The 27,461-nt window shown below is 41.6% G+C and overlaps 1 protein-coding gene across 12 annotated transcripts; it reads left to right on the forward strand.

The window, feature by feature from the left end:
- The first annotated feature begins 945 nt into the window (after positions 1–945).
- Positions 946–27,029, forward strand: LOC135109576 (GTP-binding protein 10-like). Of its 12 annotated transcripts, none has more exons than XR_010272781.1 (12): positions 946–1,314; positions 2,312–2,524; positions 4,883–5,050; positions 5,345–5,436; positions 5,803–5,929; positions 7,687–7,925; positions 9,326–9,449; positions 11,953–12,159; positions 12,901–12,998; positions 13,917–14,082; positions 23,139–23,293; positions 26,192–27,029. XR_010272781.1 is itself a non-coding variant. In XM_064021002.1 (10 exons), exons 6-9 carry the CDS (start codon positions 7,731–7,733, stop codon positions 12,975–12,977), a joined length of 603 nt encoding a protein of 200 aa, XP_063877072.1. In that variant the 5' UTR covers positions 947–1,314; positions 2,312–2,524; positions 4,883–5,050; positions 5,345–5,436; positions 5,803–5,929; positions 7,687–7,730; the 3' UTR covers positions 12,978–12,998; positions 13,943–14,998. The 12 variants fall into 12 exon arrangements, 1 of the variants encoding a protein (XP_063877072.1); XR_010272782.1 differs by having other exon boundaries at positions 13,948–14,082; XR_010272776.1 differs by having other exon boundaries at positions 947–1,314; positions 13,943–14,082.
- The last annotated feature ends 432 nt before the right edge of the window (positions 27,030–27,461 follow it).

The raw sequence follows: 27,461 nt of genomic DNA on the forward strand, positions 1-27,461 counted from the left end.
TATTCAAGTGTTGGAGGGAGGAGGAGAAGGAGAGAGGAGAGAACAATATGTACCATTCTCTCTCTCTCTCTCTCTCTCTCTCTCTCTCTCTCTCTCTCTCTCTCTCTCTCTCTCTCTCTCTCTGACTGTCTTCAGCCTCTCTCTCGCTATCACAAGCACATGCACAAGACTTTCTTCTTTCTCTCACCCCTATTCTGTCCACCTTTCTAATGCAAGAGTTAACCAGTATTCTCAATCAATCACCACTATTCTGTCCTCCTCTCAATTGCAAGAGTTAACTCTATGCCTCTCGTTGCCATTGATCAGTGACTCTCCTACGTAAAATTAATAAATAAAATAATTTTATATATAAAATTAATGACCAATTAAATTAAAAAACGAAAGTTTTGTAAGCCTAATTTAGCCTAATCTAGCCTAGCCTAACTTAACTGAACCCAGTGTATCTGTCAGATGAAAATGCTAATGTCACTTCAATATTATTCTCAAGAAACTGTAAACTTTTTAATCAATTTCCTATTTTTGTAACTTGCTTTACTTTCTATCTTGTTTGTTTTCGTAATGATTTATTTCCCAGGCAAAAGTTTCAAATATTTTTAATCATAAAGAAAAGAAACACACAAATATATGTTAATTAATAAGGAATTTGTTTAATTTATCTATTTTTATCTCTTGAGAGAGAGAGAGAGAGAGAGAGAGAGAGAGAGAGAGAGAGAGAGAGAGAGAGAGAGAGAGAGAGACCAAATGAAATATAATACAGAACAAATTATGAGGGACAAAGTAGAAAATAGAAACGAATAAATAAATACATAATAGAATATAATACAGAACAAATTAGGATGAAAAAAATAAAAAATATATAATAAATGAAGGGCAGAGTGACAATATACACATGTGCAGAGCGTACATTAACCTGTGGGAGACCAAGTTGTATAAATAATTTAATGCCGTCTTTAAAACGGTCTGATCCAATAAATACACGAGTCATGGGTGAAAAATGCAGGTTTCCTGTGTCCCTTGCACGTGCCAGCGATCAGCTGTAATGTTTGTTTACGTCATCACCTGACTGAGAGGCCGTGAGGAGGGAAACACTGGGAGAGATAAACATATTATATAGATAGTGAAAGAGAAGACACAAGGAACACAGTAATGAAGAGAAACATGAAGGAAGCGCCGCTGAATGAACTAATCTTCCCTACAAGAAGCTGAACTTGAGAAGCAAGGACTGGATGGCCAAACTGGTCACAAGAAAAGAGGATTGTGTCTTTTCCAGGCATCCGTCTATCAGGACATAAGGACGCAAGGGAAGCTGTCAGAGTAAGTAGTACTCTTACAGACACATGTCTCAATCTCTTTTTTTTTCGGTATTGTTATACCAGGGGTATGGGTGCGGGTGGCAGCACTGTGGAGGTGGCAGACTGGGAGGAGGCGGGAACAGGGAGAGAGGGGAGACGCGTGGCCAGAGAGGAGGCCAGCGTGTGCCTGCCTGTTTTGGAAGTGTTTCCCTGCCTGTTGAGTGCCTGTCGTGCCCTGGGAGGCTTGTGGTGCCCCCGTAAACTTCTAAAGCAGTGTACTTGCAGAGGATTTGTCGATAAACCTAGGAAATAGTGCCCGTGTTTTCCCTTGTGCCCCGGCTGTGCCCCGGCCTCGTGTGTGTGTGTGTGTGTGTTGTCCCGGCGTTTATAGTGTGACCTATTTGAGGCCCCGCTGCTCTAGTTTCTTGACCTGTGCCCGTGTGGATAACACGCCCGCCCCGAGTGAGGGGTGGGCACAACAGTATTATTAGAAACATGAACCGTCTAACAGCCACGAAAAATAAATTAAATTTTTCGTATGGAGAAGCAAAAATCACAGGAATTTGGCTTTCTAAACTAACCTAATTCACTCTCTCTCTCTCTCTCTCTCTCTCTCTCTCTCTCTCTCTCTCTCTCTCTCTCTCTCTCTCTCTCTCTCTCTCTCTCTCTCTCTCTCTCTCTCTCTCTCTCTCTCTCTCTCTCTCTCTCTCTCTCTCTCTCTCCTCTCTCTCTCCTCTCCTCTCTCTCTCTCTCTGTCAAATGTGCAGGTATGGCAGTCCATGGAAGTAATGTTTGGCAGAGCAAAGGACTGACTTGTGTTCCTTGTTGATAACAAACAAACATGAGCAGGCAGGGTGTAGTAATGTTTTGATGCTACACTGATGCATTGACAAATAATAATCATAAATGGTTTATTAATAATCCAGTTAGGACTAAATTTATATTGTACTGAATAAAAAATAAAATGTGATAAATATACGCTTAAAATTAGGATCTTATTAACTAAGGTGGTATTACAGGAGGAGGAGGAGGAGGAGAAAGTTTTGTATTGCTGTACAGGAGGAGGAAGAGATTTTGTGTTGCTGGCAAGAGGAAGAGATTTTGTGTTGCTGGGAAGGGGAAGAAGAAATTTTGGGCAGTGATGGAGAATGTGGGTCCCTCCTGGCTGGGTCCTGCATCCTGGTGGTATGAGTTGCCAGCGCTGCATCTCTTCTACAGTGCTGCCATGCCAGGTGAGTGAGGCAGCCTGGCATATATAGCACAGTGGAATGTTATTATGGGCAGGTAATGTATGTGCACAGGAAAAAATAAATGCTGGATTCTTTAAAAAAATCAGTTTATCTGTATTTTACTGGAGAAAGGCCAAGCATAAGTTAAAAGTAATGTGTGGGATCCAAGGAATTAGTAATGTTTTCTTTGAAAGCTACTTGGATGAATTTCAATGGAGAAAAAAGGTTCTGATAAACTGGAATGGCTGCCTTCACCATTCTTTTACTTGTCAATCAGTGGTAGGTGTCTGACTCCTTAAATATCACAGCCACACATGATGCCTGTCTCATGACACAAAAGTAGTACAGTTGAACACCACACTATAACCACTTGGGTTAACTCGGAAGGTTCACCCATGTGGATGCTCCGTAACAAGTCACTCGAACTGCCATGCATCAATGGCTTGCCCTTACCTTACCTTACCTTACTGCAGTGTCTTATCCTCCAGTACATTAGCAACTATGGACCTCTACTCGTGTCTGTCTTATGTAGCTTGTATCATCTGCACTGCTGTCATCCTTGCACTTGTCAGCTTCACCAAACTTTCCATGTATATCTCCCCTGGTCTTTTTCTTCTACTCCCCTCTATCATTCCCCTCGGAACAGCATGACTGTGTATGAAGTGTTTATTGACTGGTGACAGCAAGGTATGTGGCATCAACCCTTACTCTTGTAAAACTGAGCCTGGCCAGTTGCAGAACACAGTATGATAGTTTGATGCCATTTTCATGAGTAAATTTTAATTTTAAATGAAGTCTGACGTTATATTTCAACTTCCAAACCTAACCATGAAGTTTTGTCTCCCTGCACCCCTGAACAGTCTCACCAGCTGCCTTGCTTCACTCCCCTGGCCATGTGAAACAGGCAGGCCAGCAGCTGTCATGAGCCAGTCACAGTGTACACTATCACAGTGCATAGTATCTGCCCAGTCCAGTATTTCCATTCCTTGCATTAATGTATTTTATTTTATTTATTTATTTATTTTATGTAAGAGAGACACAGGCCAAGGGAAATAAATAGTGAAAAAAAGACCACTGAGGTGCCAGTCTCAAAAGAAAGGTCAGAATGAGTGGATAAATGTTTTAAAAACCTTTGTCTTGAAAGAGTTCAATTCATAGGAAGGAGGAAATACAGAAGCAGACAGGGAAGTTCCAGTGTATGCCATGAATAGATCCCCTTTTGTGTGTGTGTGTGTGTGTGTGTGTGTGTGTGTGTGTGTGTGTGTGTGTGTGTGTTTTATGTAGGAGGGACACTGGCCAAGGGCAACAAAAATTCAATAAAAAAAAATGGCTACTGAAATGCCAGTCCCATAAAAGGGTCCAAAGCGATAGTCAAAAATTGAAGGACAAGTGTCTTGAAACCTTGTGTGTGTGTGTGTGTGTGTGTGTGTGTGTGTGTGTGTGTGTGTGTGTGTGTGTGTGTGTGTGTGTGTGTGTGTGTGTGTTTATGTAGTTGTATTTATCTAGTTGTAATGTATGGGAGGGGGACCTATACTTGTGGTGTCCTGTCTTTGCATCTCATGGTGTTTAACCCTTAAAAAGATTGATGTATTCTCTGTACTTTCCCATCCCATTCTATGGACTGGATGGGAAAGCTGTTCATTTTCATATTCCTTGTGTAACTATCTTTTTTTATCTTCCTTCCATGTCCTCTTGTATCTCTCATTTCCCACTGTATTAGGTCTTCTCAGGGAAGTGGGTGGCGCAGGGGGTGACGTGTATGTGGAGGGGAAGGAAGGTGAGGCACGGAGACACTGTGTCTGTTGTGATGGGAAGTGACATAGAGAGATTATGTTTGTTATGACAGGAAGTGAGGCATGGCATTTAAACACTGTTTGTTATGACAGGGAATGAGGCTTGGAAACTTCCTTCTCACCCTGCTCTCCCTCTCACAAACCACTTCTCACCCTGCTCTCCCTCTCACAGACCACTTCTCACCCTGCTCTCCCTCTCACAGACCACTTCTCACCCTGCTCTCTCTCTCTCTCTCTCTCTCTCTCTCTCTCTCTCTCTCTCTCTCTCTCTCTCTCTCTCTCTCTCTCTCTCTCTCTCTCTCTCTCTCTCTCTCTCTCTCTCTCTCTCTCTCTCTCTCTCTCTCTCTCTCTCTCTCTCTCACAGACCACTTCTCACCCTGCTCTCCCTCTCACAGACCACTTCTCACCCTGCTCTCCCTCTCACAGACCACTTCTCACCCTGCTCTCCCTCTCACAGACCACTTCTCACCCTGCTCTTCCTCTCACAGATCACTTCTCACCCTGCTCTCCTTCTCACAGACCACATCCCTCTTACCCTGCTCTCTTTGTCTCTCTCTTTCCCTCACAGGCCACAGTCTGCTGAAGCTGTGCAAGGCTCAGCCAGACCAGCGGTGGGTTGGGGCAGCTGGCATGGACAGTCGCAAGTATCGCATCTGTGGGGAGGCTGGTGCTGAGCTGACCATTCCTGTCCCTACCGGCACCACCGTCTGGCTCGAGCAGCACCAGAAATTGCTGGGTGAGGATGCCACTTTCACCTTTTTCCTGATGGCACCCTCACCCTTTTTCTTTTTCACCCTGTCTTTATTTTTTCTTTGATCTCTTGTTAGGAGAATTTTTTTATTGACAGGAAAGAATTGGTTCTGAAATAGACTGGTGGATGAATGGAATGGACTCAGTAATCAGTTGTTAGTGTGTATGTGTGTGTGTGTGTGTGTGTGTGTGTGTGTAGGATGGTTAAGCTGTAATCAGTAGAAATATTTCCCTAAGTTAAGGTGTGATTTTTATCTTTTCTTCCTTTTTTTTTTTTCAGGTGAGATAAACTGTGCAGGAGACAAGATGTTGGTGGCTTGAGGTGGGCAGGACGGCAACCCCAGCAACCAGTACAATGGGCAGAAGGGACAGGTGGGTACTGGTGGGGCATCAGGAACACTGGCAGTTCCTTGGTTTATTTATTTATTTTTTTATTTGTTTTTATGTAAGTGGGTCACTGGCCAACAGCAAGAAAAGGTTAAGAAAGAAAAAAAGGCTCACTAGAATGCCAGTCCCTAAAGAGAGGTCAAAAAGGATCATCAATAATTGGAGGACAAGTGTCTTGAAATGGAAACCCCCTCTCATACTTGTGAAATGTACAATGTGCATGGACAGATAAGGCACCTGTGCAAAGTTAGCAGCTGTGGAGGTGAGAAAAACTATGTACAAACCTGCTGGCTTCTTGCACTACCCCTTTTGATGATGTGTTCTCATGTTCCTATGTTCCCGCATCCACAGGGACACATTGTGAAGCTGGAACTGAAGCTGTTGGCCGATGTGGGTCTGGTGGGCTTCCCTAACGCTGGCAAGTCCACACTGCTGTGGGCCATCTCCAGGGCCAGACCCAAGGTGGCCAGCTGCCCCTGTGAGTGTTCTTCACCTCTCTCTCCTTGTTCACATCATCTCCACTTCACTCTGCCTCATGTTTGCTTGATTTTTTGACTGTACTGCTCATTGCCTTTACTTTATACTGTTTTATGTATTCTCACTATATGTACTCTCTCTCTCTCTCTCTCTCTCTCTCTCTCTCTCTCTCTCTCTCTCTCTCTCTCTCTCTCTCTCTCTCTCTCTCTCTCTCTCTCTCTCTCTCTCTCTCTCTCTCTCTCTCTCTCTCTCTCTGTCCATAAATATGTTTGTCTGTCTGTCACCACACTTCAGGCTAGAAGTATTCCCATAGTTCATACAATTCATCATTTTCATCTCCTGCCTCTGAGCCACAGCCTGCCCAAGGAAACAGAGAACCATTCCCAAGACTAGACAACTATGAATATTTTTCATGCCTCTACTTTGCTAATCTGTCTTGGGCTCATGAAAGTTATGTAGAAAGTACTTTTTTAGGTACAAGTCATTGCTTCATAAACATGACGTGCATGTAATAAAACTGAATACAGGAATTAATTAGAGGAGAAGCATATAAAAAATAATTCAATGAAATCTGTATTATTATTATTATTATTATTATTATTATTATCATTATTATTATTATTATTATTATTATTAGTAGTAGTAGTAGTAGTAGTAGTACATTTTATTTTATTTTATGAATTTTATTTTATTTAGATAGATTATTATTGTTGTTATCATTATTATTATTATTATTATTATTATTACACATTATTTCTCCTTATCAGCATAGATAATATTATGAGATGGAGGCAGTTGGCCAAGTGAATAAGCAAGTTTGGATAACCTGACTCAAGGTTGTTATGTTCACTTTAAGACAAAAACATCATCCATTGCATAACTCAGGTCAGGGGTAAAAGGAAATCAAGTGCTTGTAAACTTTATCTTAATATATTGAACAATTTATAGCAAACAAAGCTGCCTATTGAAAAATGAAGGGATAGACAGGCCAGCAGATGTTACATCACAGCAGTTTGACAAACAGATTAAGTACTCTCATGATTCACTACTAGACTAGCAAGTCACTTGTTATTCCACTTGTCACCAATACACTCCTCCCTCCAACAGGAAATAATAACATACGAGCTCGTACACCATAAACTCACAATGGTTGATAATCACTGACAAACCACAAAGCACTTCACCAAAACCACCACCACAAAACAGCATTAAATAACCTAACTGCTCTCACTGAATAAACCAAGACAAGTATCATGAAAACTGAAGGTACATGTACTTATCCATTGCATAGAGTGTAGCAGCTACAAGCAAACCCACCAGTCCCAAGCAGAGGCATAACACAGCTCACTACAGCCGACCAAGAATATCTGTCAGCTTTACCCCCGACCTGGGCTTAGGTTAAGTCCACCTGGGCCTGGCATGTACATTTCCATTGGCCAGCCACAATTCATCCCAAGCTCATGACCTGACTCCAACTTTGGTTAACTAGGAACTTGTAACAATAGATAGATAGATAAATAGATTATTATTATTGTTATTATTATTATTATTATTATTATTATTATTATTATTATTATTATTATTATTATTATTATTATTATTATTAAAATAGTACAGATACAACATATCAGACAAACACAAAATGCAAAATCAACTGAAGAGAAACAAAACAGCACATTATAAGCCTAATTTTATGCTGCTCTCTTGAAATAACTCATCATTTAAATTTCTAACGTTATACTTTGTTCCCTCCACCAGTCACGACGCTGCAGCTGACCCTGGGTGTGGTGGAGTACAGTGACATGCGGCGGCTGACCATCGCTGACCTGCCAGGACTCATTGAGGGTGCCTGGGCCAACGTGGGGATGGGGCACCGCTTCCTGCGCCACGTGGAGCGGACACACTTCCTCCTCTTTGTGGTGGACATCAACGGCTTCCGGCTGTCACCCAAACAGCCATACCGCTCACCCACCGAGAATGTCATGCTGGTCAACAGGGTGAGTGTGTGGGTGCCCAGTACCCTGCAGGGGTGTGTGGGGCTGAGGAACTTTGGGTGAATGTGATGTCTGTGTGTTTACAGTTTTGACTTGCTGTTGTGTTGTGTTGATTGGCAGCTTTACTCTCATAAGAACATAAGAACATAAGAAATAAGGGAAGCTGCAAGAAGCGACCAGGCTTACACGTGGCAGTCCCTGTCTCATTTTAACTAATAGGAGAGTTATTTGCTAGTGCTCTTAATACTGATTCTGTGCATTTATGGTTGTATGTGGACAAAACGTTTTAGTTTTGATTCTGTTTTTATCAATTTATGACATGATGTTGGAACAGAACTCTATCATGACTTGGGGAAACTCTGTACAGTGTTGACATCTAGCCTACAATGAGTGTCTGGCTTGTGGCTTCCTTGGGGATGTCAGACACACCCTGCTGGTAAACACATGGATGTGAATTTGTGATCCCAAGTTTGAGTCATGTTGGAAGCCGAGTCTTTGTGGCAGTGACAGGACAGTCGGTCAACCAAAATCCACTCGGGTCATGATGACCACCTTGGCCTGAGTGGTAACATGTCAGACTCATGTTTCTGTGAGTCCTGACAAAGACGTGATCTCCTGTGAAACCCTCTCCTGGTTGATTCATCCTGCCTCATCCTGTCTCCAGACCAGTGTCTCAGAGTTTGCATGATGCCCCAAGGCAGTGGTTTCCAACTTGTGGGGCGCGGCCCCCTAAGGGGGCACGAAGGGCTGCCAGGGGGGGGGGCGTAAGCACTTCATAAAGTAGAAAAATTACTTAGTAGATGATTATATGTCAACATTATTGATTCTGATGGAATACATAATTGGTATACATACATAATTATGTATTGTATAATTTTTTATCTCTGACTTGTGCCGACTATGACAGTAAATAGCAGGATTTAAACCAGAGTGGAGGGGGTGCAGGGAACTTGTCATTTAATGAAGGGGGGGCAAGAATTCAAAAAGGTTGGAAACCACTGCCCCAAGGCATGACATCACAGGGACAGCCTGTCATGCACTTACCCTTCACTCACTCACACACTTCACACACACACACACACACACACACACACACACACACACACACACACACACACACACACACACACACACAGTCTTCATCTTTACTTTAATTAGTGTAGTTTATGACAAACATCCCTCTCCCGCAAAAGAAAAAAAAGGCCAACAGATCTACTCTTTTACCTCTTGAGTTAATTTGTACCTTATCGCAGGCATCGTCATGAGGCCCATGAAATCCACTGCTCTTTTTTTCCTGTTCCTTTGCATCTTACCACAAAGTCTCATAAGGGCCAAGAAATCTGCTGCTCTTTTTCCTTCATTTATATTCCTTTGTACTTACTCCTCCACACCTGTACACACAGGAGTTGGAGCTGTATTCACCTGACCTGCTGAGTAAGCCAGCACTCCTTATGGTGAATAAGATGGACTCTCCCAATGCTGAGTCTCGCCTGCAGGAACTCCTTCACAACATTAAGAGGATGGAGGGTGAGTACATGGGAACAAGAATACAAGGGAAGCTGCAAGGATCTATCAACCCACAGTTGGCATTTCCTGTTAGAAATGCCTTCTGATTTCTACTATCATCCCCATACCTGAATTTATCTGGTTTTCTTTTAAAAGCTCCATATTGACAGGACATTAACAGCCATAAGAAAATAGGGGAAGCTGCAGGCAGCTATCAGTCCTTAACATGACAATGCCTGTATGAAACATGCCTGCCTATTTCCACCCATCATCCCCTTCCACAAGTTTGTTTAGTTTTCTTTTAAAGCTTCCTAACGACTCAGCACTAACAACCAGATTACTGAGTCTGTTCTATTCATCAACCACTATATTTGAAAACTTTTTCCTTTGTATCTCATTTAAAGCTAGCTTTATCAAGCTTGAACCCACTATTTCTTGTCCTATCCTGATCACTGAACCTAAGGATTTTGCTCATGTCATCCTTGTTATATCCCCTAAGTAAAGACCTGAGGGAGGAAGAGAGTAGAGACATCTTTTATCATTATCTTTTCATCTCATTTACTCCTTCATTCCTGTTGGTTTAATATTCTGTGTTTGAAGCACCAAGCCAACTGATTATGTGGCACTGAGATTGTTATAGTTATTTTATACTATATTAGGTGAATAGCCTCTCCATTAGGGGCTGATAGGACTAAGAGTGTGAATGATGTGTGTATGAGCGGATGGTGCTTTGTCTGGGCCACCCTGTGTGGGATTGCCAACCTGGTATATGGACAGATGGACAGATAGATACATGGGTCATTAATTTGGAGCTTGGATATGAAGAAAATGTAAAACTAGTGGAGATATTTCAAAGGACACAGGAAAAAAAGGCTGCAGTGTTTTAGCCATGTGAAGAGAAGGAAAGAGTCATATGTCAGGAGAAGTGTGATGGAGATAGAGGTGCAAGGCAGGAGAGCAAGAGGAAAACTAAACCTTATATGGATAGACTGTGTAAGGAAGGACTTGAGACAGAAACAATTGTCAAAGGAAAATATATATGACTATGCTTGGAGGAGAGCTGGCAAGAACAATGACTCTATAGAGACTAGGGAAAAGATATCAAGAAGAAGAAATTATGGAGGTGTAAGAATTAATAAGGGAATTATTGAGGTGTTTGGGCTGTGGGAGGCTGTGGAAGACAGTGCCTGGAAGTCACCAAATTCAGGGTAAACCTTCCACCATGGTCCAGGAAGTCATCAGCCAGTAGAGATGAGTCCAGAGCCTGACATGCCACCACCTAGTAGGAGGGAATGTATTTATAAATTTCTTGAATAGAGTATAGTTGTCTTACAGGGTTAAATGTCTTGTAGGGATTTAAATCCTGCTATATTTACAGTCAGTGCAGGCCGAGGTGATCTGGAAGTCACACCCTGAGCCTCTTTCCCTTCTAATGTGGCTGCTGACTGGTGCTCTCATAATGTTCTTGACACTTCCTCAAATATATTTAAGATATTTTCTATCACCATATTAATTAAACTTTCCCCAAACAGTTTTTTTTTTTCATATCAACAGGAAAACGGAGTATTAAACCTTCTGGAAACAAAAATGTGTCAGCAATAATTCAAGTCAAGGATAACATTGAAAATGAAACATAATATTGAAAATGAAAACTGGAATCATGACGCCTCTTGTGGTTGAGTCGTCCCAGTAGTAGTGCAGTGACTCTCCTTCACTAGGAATTACTAAAGACTAGTGTTTCTTATTGTTACTGAAAAAGGACAGAATATATTTTCTATCTTAGTTTAAGTAAATTAAATAGATGAAAGAATTTTTGCCTTTGTCTTTTCACGAAATAAGCCTCACTGGCTTTTGAAGTGAGAGTAATGAGCTCATTATAATTATTTAGTGAAGCATTCTCCAAAGTAAAGTCCTCTCTTTTGTAAAGAATTTCCTGTATGTATGGAATGATATCACAGCCTGTGTAACACATTCATTACCTGGTCAACCTACTGTGGGAGGGAACATTGCTACCATTCCAGTATTTTGTAAAGTGTGTTCATGTTCATCTTTGATTCCTGCACTTACATGTGAATCTTTCCTGTAAATTGAAAATGTTTTTAATGCCTTTCTGCACTAAGTGACGTTTCACATGAAGACATTTTGATGCATGCATTCTGTTCATAAGAGGGTCTCAAGTGACAGTCATAGTAATGATCACTGGACTGATGACTGACGTCTGGGAATGTCAAAATGGTGACTAAGGATGTCAGACTATTGACTGGAGACTGGTGACTAAGAATTTCAGAGTAGACTGGTGACTTAGGATGTCATTTAGGATAGTGAGTAATGATGAGGATCTTGATTGATGAGTGGTGACTGAGGAGTGTGATTGGTGACTGGTGATTGAAGGTGTGTCATGGGTGACTTTATGTATTTGACTGGTAAAATAGAATGTCTCTTAGGATAATGAATACTGACCATGATTTTTGACTGGTGAGTGGTGGTGTTCCTGGGTGGTGTTAACAACTGGTGTTCCTCACAGACTATGTGTTGTGTTGCTCCTGTGGTGCCAAACTCACGGAGAACTCATGGGATAACTTTGTAAACATCTCCATTCCACTGTCTGAGGCATCCCAGCTGGTGACCATCCTGGGACACCCCCACCTCATGGTCCAGACCCTCAGGAACCCTGCTGACCTTGCTTTTGACTTGGTGACTGTCAGGAGTGGGCTGCTCAGGAGTGGGAGAGGTGAGTTGCACTCAAACATGTGTTTTGTTAGTTATGTGTTTGTTCCTGACCTCTAATCCTTCTGCTTATATTGTCATCCTCTCTTCTCCATTGGGCTCCTCCAATCACAGTCTCATATCTGCATCTTGTCCTATTGCTCCAATCCCTCCTCAGGATCCTCCTAAGCAGAGGTGCCTCTGGCATTTTGTCTCTGCTAGTTGGGGGACCTGATGAGGTATTTTGCTGATTTTCCTTGGAATGGCCACAGCTTCCATGTCAGAGACCAGGGGTGCGTTAAGTTAAGTGACTTGGGTTACCCGGGTCACCCAGTTCTCAACTGAACGCTCTCTGCATGACTCGGGTGACTCGGGTGATTTGGGTTACCCAAACCGAGGAGGTGGTGTGCTCTGTGCTTTGATATCACAGCAAAAATGGCCACCCAACCATACTTATATTGGTGTTATACATGCTTAGTTATTGTGCATAGTGCAGGGAGGCTCCCTTACTTTGAAGAACCTTGCTCCAGTTGTCATTGTGGGTGTAAAGTTTTCTGAACACTTCTTCTATCAGTCAGTGTTTCTCAGTGGTGCAAGACTGATACTTTTTTCCTTTACATGATATTTGAGCCAGATACCAAAGTTAGCTGATAGCTTATTTTCCATTAGATGATATTTGAACCAGAAACCAAAGTTAGTTGATATGAACTGATTTTCCTTGAACCAGAGACCAGATCCACCTGACTGCTTTTTTTTTCTTTTCCAGGATATTTGAACCAGAAACCAAAGCCAGCACAACCCACTTCAAAGCTTCCTTGGAGGGTTTCTATGGACTCATTCTAGAGAAACTGGTCACTGAGAAATGTAAGTATGCAAAAGTTGGAACAGAATTTATTAGCTAATATTTACCTTTGAAGTATGATGTTGTCGTGGTCAGAATGTTTGCTTCTATCTTGTTGGAGTTGTGTTCAGTTTGCATTCAGTTTGCAGTGTGTCCAAGTAACTGCAGTTGGTGTATGCATAGCTGATGTAGAAGCTGTGCCTGCTGCCTCCTTCCTTCTTTTAATGGTGCACCCTTAAATCTTGCCATCACCTAAAATTTTGCACTAAAAATATTTGTAATCACCTTTTTGGTCAGCTTTGCCCTAAGCTAATTTAAAATATATATATATATATATATATATATATATATATATATATATATATATATATATATATATATATATATATATATATATATATATATATATATATATATATATGAATAAAGAAACTAATAATATCTAGCTATTATCCTTTAGATAAATCATGAAAACAAATAAACAAAAAAAAAATAAAAAAAGGAGGGGCATGTGGTCCATGGAAGAACCACATTAGTGAGTTTACATGAGTGATAGGTTTGTTTCTACAGTTTTCTTAAGGAGTAATACTAAATTATTATTATTGTTTTCCTCGTGATCATTTTTTAATCACCTGAGAGCAAGGCTAAGTGATACAGTGATTGGATGGCATGCGGATGTTGATTGACACTTGAAAATTTTGTCATTGTTTTTGCTGCCAACTTTATAATTCGAAGACTCTCTCTCTCTCTCTCTCTCTCTCTCTCTCTCTCTCTCTCTCTCTCTCTCTCTCTCTCTCTCTCTCTCTCTCTCTCTCTCTCTCTCTCTCTCTCTCTCTCTCTCTCTCTCTCTCTAAGTAAAATTAAGTAAAGTAATAGACTGGAAATATTAAAATGTATATATCTTTTATTTATATTGATAAATCATCATTAACAAATAGCAGTTTTGTGCTTATGTCTTTTTGAACAGTGCAGTGTCCTAAACACAGAGGCAGGCAGTCTCCCTATTGAAGCAGGCTGAAGCTAAACACTAGAGGCAACAAGATTCAGTCTACTTTTACAGTGTGCAGCTTTACATATAATTACAGAAGTACATGAGACTTACCGTAGGTTAGTTGAAATGTGCTTCGGATTTTGCGAGGCACATCACGTCTGCTAGATGGTAGAGTTCACATGAGATACACTACACTTTGCCACACAGTCAGTCTTTAAAGATACAACTACCCACATGAAATATTATCTCCCAACCCTTCCAGTCCTTGAATTTTTGTTGTGTAAACCAAGAATCATCAATTAACAAAGGGAGGGAGTGGAGGGCATGTGAACTCTACCATCTAGCAGACGTGATGTGCCTCGCAAAATCCGAAGCACATTTCAACTAACCTACGGTAAGTCTCATGTACTTCTGTAATTTTACTTCGGCAAATCACTTGTCTGCTAGATGGTGCCGTTCACATGAGATTTTAAAGTCATGTGGGTGTTGTATGTAAAGGGTTCTGTCAAATTTCACATTTTGTAAAAAGGTGTAAATAAAAGTTCCTATTACAAAAACCCCATTGTCATTTATGAAAATAGAACATGATTTTTACTGCTGATAACATTTCAAACCTTACATTATACTGAGCCTGGCACTGCTTCTTGAAAAAGGGTCTATTTCCCCTTGTATATCCTTATTATAATATTTAGCAAATGTGGCTTCCTGCGTCCAACCAGCTTTTGCCATGATGGTGGCAATAGGCACATCCAGTGCCTTGGCCTTAGACACTGACACAGGTCTAATACTACCTGCTGTGTACCTCTTGGTATCAATCCCACACTTACATAACATGGTCTTAAGCCACCTTGCCACCATGTCCTTAGAAACACCCCTATGGGGTTTTATATAACTTATGAGTAGTCTCCCATCTGCATTTCCAGATTCTGTCCTTAGCCTCTCAGTTCTTTCTATATATTCTTTCATAGCCTTAACTACACACAATCTGTAATCCTGAGGATAAGCTTTAAATACAATAGTACGAACATTAAATTTTGGCCTGCATTGCTTGATGTTACCTCCTAACAAAACTGAAACAGATTCTTCTCCAAATGCCATATTCACCAACAATAAGTGCAAAGTTTGGATCCTGGCTGCTTGTGTCATTGACATCAGCATCACCATTTTTAGCGATAAGTCTTTCAGTGTTAGGCTGTGTAGTGGTTCCACGAGTCTTATCTTTTGTAATACAAGTTTCACATCCCAGGTCGTTGCATACCTGGGTGTAGAAGGGCGTAAGTTGAAGACTCCCCGCAGAAATCTGTTGACAAGTGGGTGATTGCCCGCTCTGCAGCCTTCCACCATAATTCCTATTGCAGATAGAGTCCCTCTCGCCATGTTAATGCTTTCATAACCCACATTCCTTTGAAAGTTACGAGACAGAAAGTTTAATATATCTGCTATAGATGGTGCAATGGCATTAATGTTCCCTCTACTACAAAAGAGTGTCCACCTCTTGATGTGAGTGTTGTATTGTCTACCTGTTGCTGGTTTCCAAGAGGCCATAATGATTTCTGTACCTTCTTTAGATATGCCACGTTCTCCAAGTTGTTTCCGGACAACTGACAAGCCATCAAATTTGTGTGTTTCATTATTGGGTGTTCCTCAGCAGTTGACGGATGCATTAGCACATTTTTCCTTCTCTGTATGACCCGAGGGTCGTCTACTAGCATCCGAAGGAGCATCCCCATCCACGGTTGTGATGGCCAAAGTGGCACTATGATCCATCCTCTGGTCCTTTCCTCCCTTAACTTCTGCAGACATCTAGAGATCAGAGAGAAGGGAGGAAAGAGGTAAACCAATTTAAATTTAGCCCACGGAATTGTAACAGCATCAATATATGCAGCCTCTGGATCTGGTGTCCATGCACAGAATGGAGTCATTTGTTTGTTCAAACATGAAGCAAATAGGTCTATACAAGGATTCCCAAATATAGAACACAATTCCTTAAATATCATCTCATTCAGCTGCCACTCATGTCCGTCATTAAAGTAACGTGATGCCTCGTCGGCCATGACATTACATTTGCCTGGTATGTGGGAAGCTGTCAGCCATACCCCATTACTAAGACACCATTCCCAGATGTTCCTATAAAAAAATGTCATCACAAACTATTGACTTAACACCTCCCATCTCATTCACGTAATTAATCGCTGTGGTGTTATCACATAATGTGTAAACCTCTAAGGAGATGTGTAAAAGATCTCAATGAGAATAACATAGCCAATAATTCACGCATTAATGTGCGAACGCACCTCTTCAGGGGACCATCTGCCATTGGTAGTGATGCTATTTTGGCAACCTGCCCATCCTAGATTTTAAGCATCTGTGAACAACTCAGTATCTGGTGCATTTCTGAATATTTTCCTGTTTTGACTCTCCAATTCCTTAATCCACCAGTTTAAATCTGTTCTAATCTCCTCTGTAATGTTCATCCATCTATTAAAGTCTCCACATGCCTCTTCCAAAGCCTTGATCTTTGCTCTTTCCATCCTCCTATAGTGCATCTTCCCCATCTCTACAGCTGGGATTGCTGCCACCAGCAGGCCAATCACTCTTGCCACAATTCTAATTTTTTCTTTGTCTATTGACTAAAAGAGAGTAATGCTGTATAATCTCATCCCTCCTACCCGCCGGCAAGGTAACTGTCATGGCCACCAAATCTATCACATTACCTAAATACTCAATACGCGTAGTGGGACTTAAAACAGATTTCTCCACATTTATGCAGAAACCTACACTCTGCAACAACTGAATGTTGTCATTCATGCAATCAAAACATCTCGGCAAAGAGCTACTATACAGAAGCGTATCATCAATATAACTAGTGATGTTGTGGCTTTTATGCCTAAGTGTAGAGAAAACTGGCTTCAGAAGTTTTGTAAATAGACGAGGACCATCCGAAAACCCGTTAGGTAGACGTGAACTGGTAAATCTTATCCAACCATCTAAAACACAGATATTTTTGTTGTTCCTCTGCAATTTTTACTGAATAATAGGCTTTCTTAAGGTCTATAGAAGCCATATAATCTCCTTGACTAAGCAACTGTAATACTTGTTCAAAATTTTCTATTTTAAAATGAGTATATTCTACATGCCTGTTCAGTTTTCAAGATTTAACACCATCCTATAATCCCCTGTCTTATTCTTCCTCAGAAAAACTGGTGAAAGTATTTGTTGATCCTGTCCATGTGTCTCTATGATGGCCTTTATCTCTAACAATTTTTTAACCTCCTAATGCATAATCAGTTTATCTTCCTCACTAAAGACATACTGTATATCCTCTCTAAATAAATATCCGATATTAGCTTCATCTATATTCAGATGACAATGTTCCACCATATCCAAAATGAACAGGTCACTTGTAATCACACGCCATTTATTGATAAACTTGTGAAGTTGCCCAGCCTCAAATTGTTCTTTCACCTGGGTTAATGCCGGGGGATATGTTGACCCCAGCCTCTCACGTTTTTTGTTGTCCAAGCTTGAGCAGGGTAGGAGCGCCTGTGTTCACCACTGGAGGGCATCCTGCGAAAACCATATGGCTGATATCTGGATGGGAATCCACAGGAGGAGGCCTTGGCAAAAAAGTTACATTGTTTACCTCCACCAAATCTGCCACTGCTTGCAGTCCAAGATGTAGGCTTCTTAAAAGTGAATTTAGTTTTCAGCCTTTCTGCCTCCTCAATATTTCTGTTGGCTTGTGACAGGTCATCCCCAAACAATAGACCCATCATGGGAGCCTTGTCAGCACACAAATGAGAATATTTGGGATTAATGTCCCTCTTTATGATATGTCGCCTGTTCAAGTTATTTCTGTAGTGGGCATTACCCAATAATGCTAATGCACCATTGAGCATGGCCACCTCATTTGCAATAATTTGGTGCTCTTCATCACGTGCCACCTTGTCTAGCACAGTAAGCGATTTTACAACAATAGTAGCTGCCTTGGTAATATCTTTTTTCCCACTTCCCTTAAGCGGAAGTCTGCCTTCTTTGCCTCTGCAGGCAGTGCGTCCAGGACCTGTGGGTTGCAATCCATTTGAGTTAATGCATGGCAGTTATTTGGTCTAAATGTCACCTCATCCTCTACAATGGCTTTGTAATCTTCCTGCCTCATGCCATTAATAAACAGGTGGTTCACCATTGCAGCAATTTCCTTGTCAAGTTCTTTTGAGACAGTTTCCATGGGTTCATAATTCTTAGCACCTTGTAACAATATACTATCATGAGGAACATCCCTCTGGATTTCCTCTTCCTCATCACTGTCCTCCCTCAGTGGAGTTCTAAATCCAGAAAATCCTGCCTGTGATTCCTGAGAATCAGGCATCAAAGTATTATTTGACACCTACAGGGGAGCATTGTTATGAACTGCTTTTGACTTCACAGCCCCATTTTCCTTCTTAAGCTTGTCCATGTCTTTCCTCAACTAAATTAAAGCATCCTTAATCATGCCCAAAGAAGGCGCATTGCTGTCTTCACCAGCGTATTTTGGAGAAGGGGAAGGTGACCGAGAGTAACTTAACCTCTCATGACGAGTAGAACGGCTCTTAGATCTGGATCTTTCTTCATGTTTACTCCCCTTGTGTAGTCCCTTTACCTTAGCTGAGGTGCGTGGCAAGCTGGTAGTTCTGAATCTCTCAGGACTGGGGCAAGCATCAGAAGGCGTCCTAGACATGGCGGCTAATGTTAACAATATGCCACCCCTTTTAACAGCAGTTCCTTTTATAACCCCACGGGTGCCTTAACCTCACACACAGGGTAACTTTAAATCAAAAACTCCTTCCTTATAATAATCTGGGAAGTCAAATGCCCCCAGGCTTGTAAATAAGGCAATATTCCTCTTGCCCCAATAATGGGTAACAAGATGGAACCATCTCGCACCTATGTCGGCTCACGAGTGCCCAAACATTGTTATATATATATATATATATATAGCATAAAATATTTGCCAATAATCCGCCTTATACCAAGTAACGGATATCATATAACCAATAATCCGCCCTTATACAAGGTAACAGATATTTATAGTCCATAATCCGCCCTTAAATCAGGTAACGGATTCAAGTAGGCAACACTCCGCCCTTATCAGGTAACGGATATCCATAGGCAATACTCCGCCCTATAATCAGGTAACGGATAACTCAAGACAATATTCCATCCTTATAACAGGTAATGGAAACCATAATACACAATCCAAACAAGAAAACTAATATTCCTATCACTCCTCGATAACAGAAGTCGTAACAACAGAACAGGAGGCAGGACCGACGTCCGTCTTGTGTGGTGTCTGCGTAGTAACTGACTGTGTGGCAAAGTGTAGTGTATCTCATGTGAACGGCACCATCTAGCAGACAAGTGATTTGCCGAAGTAAAATTTGTAGCATTGGTTGCCTCTTCCAGCTTTTCATTGTTGCCTTCCCATTCCTCACTTGATCCAGGTCAGATGTATTATTTCCACATGTGTTTTGCAGACACCACCTCTATTACAGTTCCTTTCCTTCTCTCACCTGCTCTCACATTACATGCTGCAGCCCCACACAGTGCTGTTTTTTTTTTTTTTTTTTTTTTTTATGTAGGAAGGGCACTGGCCAAGGGCAACAAAAATCTAATAAAAAAATGCCCACTGAAATGCCAGTCCCATAAAAGGGTCAAAGCAGTGGTCAAAAATTGATGGATAAGTGTCTTGAAACCTCCCTCTTGAAGGAATTCAAGTCATAGGAAGATGGAAATACAGAAGCAGGCAGGGAGTTCCAGAGTTTACCAGAGAAAGGGATGAATGATTGAGAATACTGGTTAACTCTTGCGTTAGAGAGGTGGACAGAATAGGGGTGAGAGAAAGAAGAAAGTCTTGTGCAGCGAGGCTGCGGAAGGAGGGGAGGCATGCAGTTAGCAAGATCAGAAGAGCAGTTAGCATGAAAATAGCGGTAGAAGACAGCTAGATATGCAACATTGCGGCGATGAGAGAGAGGCTGAAGACAGTCAGTTAGAGGAGAGGAGTTGATGAGATAAAAAGCTTTTGATTCCACCCTGTCTAGAAGAGCAGTTTCAGTGGAACCCCGCCAGACATGTGAAGCATACTCCATACATGGACGGATAAGGCCCTTGTACAGAGTTAGCAGCTGGGGGGGTGAGAAAAACTGGCGGAGACGTCTCAGAACACCTAACTTCATAGAAGCTGTTTTAGCTAGAGATGAGATGTGAAGTTTCCAGTTCAGATTATAAGTAAAGGACAGACTGAGGATGTTCAGTGTAGAAGAGGGGGACAATTGAGTGTCATTGAAGAAGAGGGGATAGTTGTCTTGGAAGGATGTGTCGAGTTGATAGATGGAGGAATTGAGTTTTTGAGGCATTGAACAATACCAAGTTTGCTCTGCCCCAATCAGAAATTTTAGAAAGATCAGAAGTCAGGCGTTCTGTGGCTTCCCTGCGTGAAATGTTTACCTCCTGAAGGGTTGGACGTCTATGAAAAGACGTGGAAAAGTGCAGGGTGGTATCACCAGCGTAGGAGTGGATAGGACAAGAAGTTTGGTTTAGATCATTAATGAATAATAAGAAGAGAGTGGGTGACAGGACAGAACCCTGAGGAACACCACTGTTAATAGATTTAGGAGAAGAACAGTGACCGTGTACCACAGCAGCAATAGAACGGTCAGAAAGGAAACTTGAGATGAAGTTACAGAGAGAAGGATAGAAACCATAGGAGGATAGTTTGGAAATCAAAGCTTTGTGCCAGACTCTATCAAAAGCTTTTGATATGTCCAAGGCAACAGCAAAAGTTTCACCAAAATCTCTAAAAGAGGATGACCAAGACTCAGTAAGGAAAGCCAGAAGATCACCAGTAGAGCGGCCTTGACAGAACCCATACTGGCGATCAGATAGAAGGTTGTGAAGTGATAGATGTTTAAGAATCTTCCTGTTGAGGATAGATTCAGAAACTTTAGATAGGCCGGAAATTAAAGCAATAGGACAGTAGTTTGAGGGATTAGAACGGTCACCCTTTTTAGGAACAGGTTGAATGTAGGCAAACTTCCAGCAAGAAGGAAAGGTAGATGGTGACAGACAGAGCTGAAAGAGTTTGACTAGGCAAGGTGCAAGCACGGAGGCACAGTTTCGGAGAACAATAGGAGGGACCCCATCAGGTCCATAAGCCGTCTGAGGGTTTAGGCCAGCGAGGGCATGGAAAACATCATTGCGAAGAATTTTAATAGGTGGCATGAAGTAGTCAGAGGGTGGAGGAGAGGGAGGAACAAGCCCAGAATCGTCCAAGGTAGTGTTTTTAGCAAAGGTTTGAGCAGAGTTCAGCTTTAGGAATAGATGTGATAGCAGTGGTGCCATCTGGTTGAAATAGAAGAGGGAGAGAAGAAGAAGCAAAGTTATTGGAGATTTCTGGCTAGATGCCAGAAATCACGAGGGGAGTTAGATCTTGAAAGGTTTGACATTTTCTGTTAATGAAGGAGTTTTTGGCTAGTTAGAGAACAGACTTGACATGGTTCCGGGCAGAAATATAAAGTGCATGAGATTCTGGTGATGGAAGGCTTAAGTACCTTTTGTGGGCCACCTCTCTATCATGTATAGCACGAGAACAAGCTGTGTTAAACCAAGGTTTAGAAGGTTTAGGACGAGAAAAAGAGTGAGGAATGTACACCTCCATGCCAGACACTATCACCTCTGTTATACGCTCAGCACACAAAGACGGGTCTCTGACACGGAAGCAGTAGTCATTCCAAGGAAAATCAGCAAAATACCTCCTCAGGTCCCCCCAACTAGCAGAGGCAAAACACCAGAGGCACCTTCGCTTAGGGGGATCCTGAGGAGGGATTGGAGTGATAGGACAAGATAAAGATATGAGATTGTGATCGGAGGAGCCCAACGGAGAAGAAAGGGTGACAGCATAAGCAGAAGGATTAGAGGTCAGGAAAAGGTCAAGAATGTTGGGCGTATCTCCAAGACGGTCAGGAATACGAGTAGGGTGTTGCACCAATTGCTTTAGGTCGTGGAGGATAGCAAAGTTGTAGGCTAGTTCACCAGGATGGTCAGTGAAGGGAGAGGAAAGCCAAAGCTGGTGGTGAACATTGAAGTCTCCAAGAATGGAGATCTCTGCAAAAGGGAAGAGGGTCAGAATGTGCTCCACTTTGGAAGTTAAGTAGTCAAAGAATTTCTTATAGTCAGAGGAGTTAGGTGAGAGGTATACAGCACAGATAAATTTAGTATGAGAGTGACTCTGTAGTCGTAGCCAGATGGTGGAAAACTCGGAAGATTCAAGAGCGTGGGCACGAGAGCAGGTTAAGTCATTGCGCACATAAACGCAGCATCCAGCTTTGGATCGAAAATGAGGATAGAGAAAGTAGGAGGGAACAGAAAAGGGGCTACTGTCAGTTGCCTCAGACACCTGAGTTTCGGTGAGGAAAAAAAGATGAAGTTTAGAAGAGGAGAGGTGGTGTTCTACAGATTGAAAATTAGATCTTAGACTGCGAATGTTGCAGAAGTTAATGAAGAAAAAGTTGAGGGGGCTGTCAAGACACTTAGGGTCGTCGACAAAAAGACAGTCCGACCTGGGGACATTTATGGTCCCCTCCCCAGATGGGGACTCCGAGGCTGGTGTAGGAGTCGCCATGATTTAAAAAATTTTGAGTGAAGGGTGTGTGTGTTATTAGGTGCTTGTAGATTTGTGTGGAGGAAGAGAGTTGTCTTAGGCTGTGACTGCCCCCTTGTGTTGTGAGACACAAAGGGAAATGTTGTGAGGTCACAGCTGGGTTTAATAAGTTCACAGCACCCCCTGAACAGTGCTTTAGACGTCACTGGGAGTAATTATCGTTTCGGCAGGTGTCTACTGCCTCCTCCTGTGAGGAGGCAGTAGACTTCCTTGTATAACCAGCTCTGCATTCATTAAAAGCATTCTATATTTCTCCCTTTTCTCTTCATACTTCTTTCATGCAGTTTCATTCTACTTCTGCTTATCTTCTGAAGCAGTATAATATTCAAAACACCTAACTTGTAACAGCTGTATGTCTTGCTTCTCTGTCAGCCACCAGTGCAGTATTCTTTTTTTTAATACCAGTTGGTTCACATTCCACTGTACTACCAACTTTCACCAGACTCCCCTCTATCTGTATTAAATGAAAACACTCAGTTTCAGACTCCTCATTGGCCTTCCCAAGCACCAGCAGTTTTACCACAATGGCACAAGACGGGTAGGACATGGTGCCTCTCGACCTCGAGCTTCTGGCTGAGCTGGAGGAGGAAGCAACCTCTCACTATACTGAGGAGGATAACCAGTTTACAGAGGTATGTCTGTTGTTACACATGTGTGGTGCTTTGTTTCAGCTTTCCTTTTTTTATTGAGACATCAGCTTGATGTGTGTGCATGCTCAAGTGTGGATGCTTTGTTTCATCTGCCTCTTTTGTTAAGATATCAGCCTAGAGTAATGAAAATTACTTCACATCACTGGGATGGATATTCAGTCACAAAGGAGTATAGTTGCTGAAGCCAAGCTGATCTGCAAGTTGTGCTCTCTGCATGCTCTCCACCTCCTTCCCCTATCTTTTGAAAATATTGGTATGAAAACATAATGTATGATATCAAAGTATTAACTTTTAGAAAAAAAAATAGTTTAAAGAAATAGACCAGTTATTTACACAACTCATTCATACGCCTGTGTTTCATATCATGTCACTGACTTGCATCACGTCTCCACTGGTGAGTCAGCAGGCATGACTGCCTAACCTAGACACAATCAGTGGCCAGTGGGAGCAGCAGCAAGTGAACTGTAAGAGTTTTTAAAAAGAAAACTGGTTGTAATCCACCACCAGATCAATATGGGTGTTTGCTGCTATTGTATATTACCCATGCAAATCAGTTCACACTGTTTGATGTGTAGCTTATTTTATCTTTCCTCCAGGCAGAGAAAATTTGCACAGTTCACAGGCAGTCTCAACAAAGAAAAATAGCCAAGATAAAGCATGTGTATACACACACACACACTTTGTTGATTCATTCCATCTGTAAGCACCCCCACTCCCCCAGAGATCACATTAGAACAGAAGTTTGAGGGTTGTGGAAAGTGTGATATTTCCTGCCACAAACACTGTGTGGAGTATGTCGTCCTAAGGTTAAGTGGTGGGACTTTGGCTGACACATAGTGGCAGTTAGAGGAAAATCCCATCATTATTGGAGCAAGACAGCTGAAGGAACAGAACCCCATGATTCTTCTGGATGTCAGTGTGAGTGGCGGAGCATATCATGCTCTCCAGAAGCCTCAAACCTAGAAGCCAGGTGATGTACTGTAACTCAGTTTACTCCAGTTTGGTGGCACATTTTCTTGTATGCAGTCCTGATTTGTACCATACAGTCACTCACTGTGTAAGTCTTTGACATCACGAGAAATTTGTGCACTTGTATATGCATGCATCACAAAATGCTGCAGATGGGATGAGGTAAGTGATACTTCATAAAAAGGCATATATTTCTCAAGAAAAGTAATTAAAACCGACCCATATTGTCAATCAAAGCAAGTGGGAAGAACTTGAGTATTGCCATTTAGTAGGTATTTTTGGCATGCAGCTTCTCTGTGGTGAATACAGTGGTAAAAATAACTAACATGCTAGTTGGCCACATGCAACTCACCAATCATGTCAAGATGTGCTGGCTGGACTTCTTTTACTCTATCCTTCCACCTCCCTGTGATTCTCTTCTCCTATTACTCTATCACCTTTCACCTTACTTGTTCAGCACTTCTGTCAGCTTTTCCTGCTCTCATTCATCTTAAATCTACTCGCAAAAATTCCCTCCCTCCATTAGGTGTTGGTCAGACATCACTCTACCTTTTCCTCTCATCATTCACAGGCAATATTTTTACTGCTTCCCTGACACTGGTGGTGACAATTCTTCATCTGCTTGCATCACTCAAGTATGCTCATCATTATCCTTCTTAAATATAAATATTTCCAGTCACTAACTGTCACTGAAAGCATAGCCCTAACATTCTTCCTCCAATTTAATTTCTTTGAAGTGCACCACACAACTACACCTTAAACTACACACAGTGGAACCTCGGTTCGTGAACATTACTATTTATGAACAAATCACTTCATGAATATCTTTTAAGAATTTTTGCCATGGTTCTTGAACAGTGTTTCTGTGTGTGAATGCACAAACACCCTGCAGACCCCCTCAGCTGGCAAGCACACACACACTGTTGTGTTTTGGCATGCCTGCCGTGAACATTGTGATTATCACACACTGGCAAGTCACCCAAGTCAGGTGCCTTCCCAGCTGTTGGAGAGGAGCTAGACCTGGATCTCCTTTACCCCATTCCACCTCTAGTAAATTGCATGCCTTCTTATTTAGCCTGCCTCTTTTTACTTTACTTTCAGGATGGTTATAAAGATGATAATAATTAGAGAGAAAAGACACCATCTCGCCTTGCACCAAACATGCACTGGCTGGAAGGAAATATTGGAGCAAGACTGTAAAGGAGGGATTTTTCTGCATAACAGTATGTGCTCTGTTGTCCAATTACATTTCACCTCATGTCCCATTGTCTGGATACCCAAAGAAAGAGTGCATCTGTTAGACAGGTTTATAAGACGTGAGGTTGTCAAGAATTCCTGGATCACAGACACAAGGTGGAATTTGGAAAGCATGTGCTGTCATGAGTAGTGCAACAATCCCCATTTTACATAGACTTTTATGCTCAAATATTTCCTTCCAGCCAACCCATGCCTGGTGCAAGGCAAGATTTTGTCTTTTCCTCTCAAACAACTCTTTCCAACCATTCTGAAAGTTGAAATAGGAAGTGGCAGACTTAATTAATTTATGAAGGCATGTGATTTAGAGATGGAGTAAGGTAAGGGCTCCCAGGTCAAACAGCTGGGAAGGCACCTGACCTTCATATCAGTGACATGATATAGCCTGATGTCCAAGAAACTTACACCTTTCTGTGGTTACTGTAACTTCATTCTTGTCAAAGAAAAAAAAAAAAATAATAATAATAATGCAGTTTCTGAGGTTGGAATAGATTAATTGTATTTTAATTAATTTAAATGGGAAAACTTGTTTTGGTTTGTGAACTGAGGTTTCTACTGTACATAGATCCCAACAAAGTTCAGAATCCCCTGAATCCCTCCTCTCTACTCTATAGCAGCTCCTTGTCTATGAAATGACCAGTATTTGATATGTTCCAGCACTGCAAGAAGAGCCTGCCTAAGCCGCCAATACTCCCTGCTGACAGATTTGACCGCAACAGACAGTGCAGAGGCAACTTTAGGCATCAAGACTACAGGAAGGAAGGAGGCTGCAGGGATCAAGGGGAGTACAGAGGTCATGGGAATTATAGGGATCGTGGGAATTACAGGGATCACAGGTGGGAATATTCTGACCACAGGCAAGGGAGGTTTGTCAGTGACCACAGAGATCATGATGACAGCAGAAGGGATAGCGAGAAGAGGAAGTACAGGTCTGAGAAGGAGAGTGATGAGTATGGAAGAAGGAATTACCAGTCCAGCAAATACTACAATGGGTGGGGGGGGGGTGTCATCCTGTTGAGTTTTGTGAATCCAGTGGCTGGTATATTTATCTTTCATCAGGGACTTCACACAAGCTTCCACGCCATTAATTCTTTGAGCAGTAACCAAAGATTACTGACATTTAATTTACATTTAAATGCCTGCCTGCCTGTCTGTTCATATCTTTCTCTCACAACGTACTCACCATTCACTTGTGAACATTTAGATTTTTAGGAAATATTTTTGAGCAAGTTCCTTCATCACAAGGCAACCATCTACTAAAAAGAAAGAAAAATGGAATATATGTTGGCATTTCCTTGATTGCTTTTGGTGTTAGTGACTTTCCAGAGTGACAATACAAGTGTTATCCCCACTACAAGTCATGCACTATATATAACATCACTGAGTATCTTTTCTCTCATTTTCATATAAATGTTTGTAACATTTTCATATAAATGTATGCTAACTTTTATGTGGACTTACTGTAAGATTTTTTAAAAGTAAAGTATTTATCCAATTTACGATTATATACTAAAAACCTCCAAGAAAAGTATTTTTCCAATTCACGATTATATACTAAACCTTCATCTCCAAGATAAGACGTGATGGTTCATAACGTGCACAGGAATGGCATCCAACAAAGTAATTGTTGCCAAAGCCTCCAGTAATCCAGAACCTTAAAAAAGTTGCAACCCTCACTTTAGTCTGAAATTTTTATACTGTATGTCTGCATAATTATCAAGTTACATCCCCTTGCAGCCTCAGCACACCAAGGCAAGGAGATACCGTGAAGGATTAGACCAAACATTAACACAGGTAAATCTTTAAACTTACACTAAATCTTAAGATGGCAAGGCAACAACTACTTTGTTGGATACTGTTGTAATATGTAGTTTTTATTCTCACCCAAACTTTCTGGCATAAATTAAGGATGAATGATGAATAAGGC

The sequence above is a fragment of the Scylla paramamosain genome, chromosome 19 (assembly GCF_035594125.1).
Source record: "Scylla paramamosain isolate STU-SP2022 chromosome 19, ASM3559412v1, whole genome shotgun sequence".
In the NCBI taxonomy this organism is placed as follows: domain Eukaryota; kingdom Metazoa; phylum Arthropoda; class Malacostraca; order Decapoda; family Portunidae; genus Scylla; species Scylla paramamosain.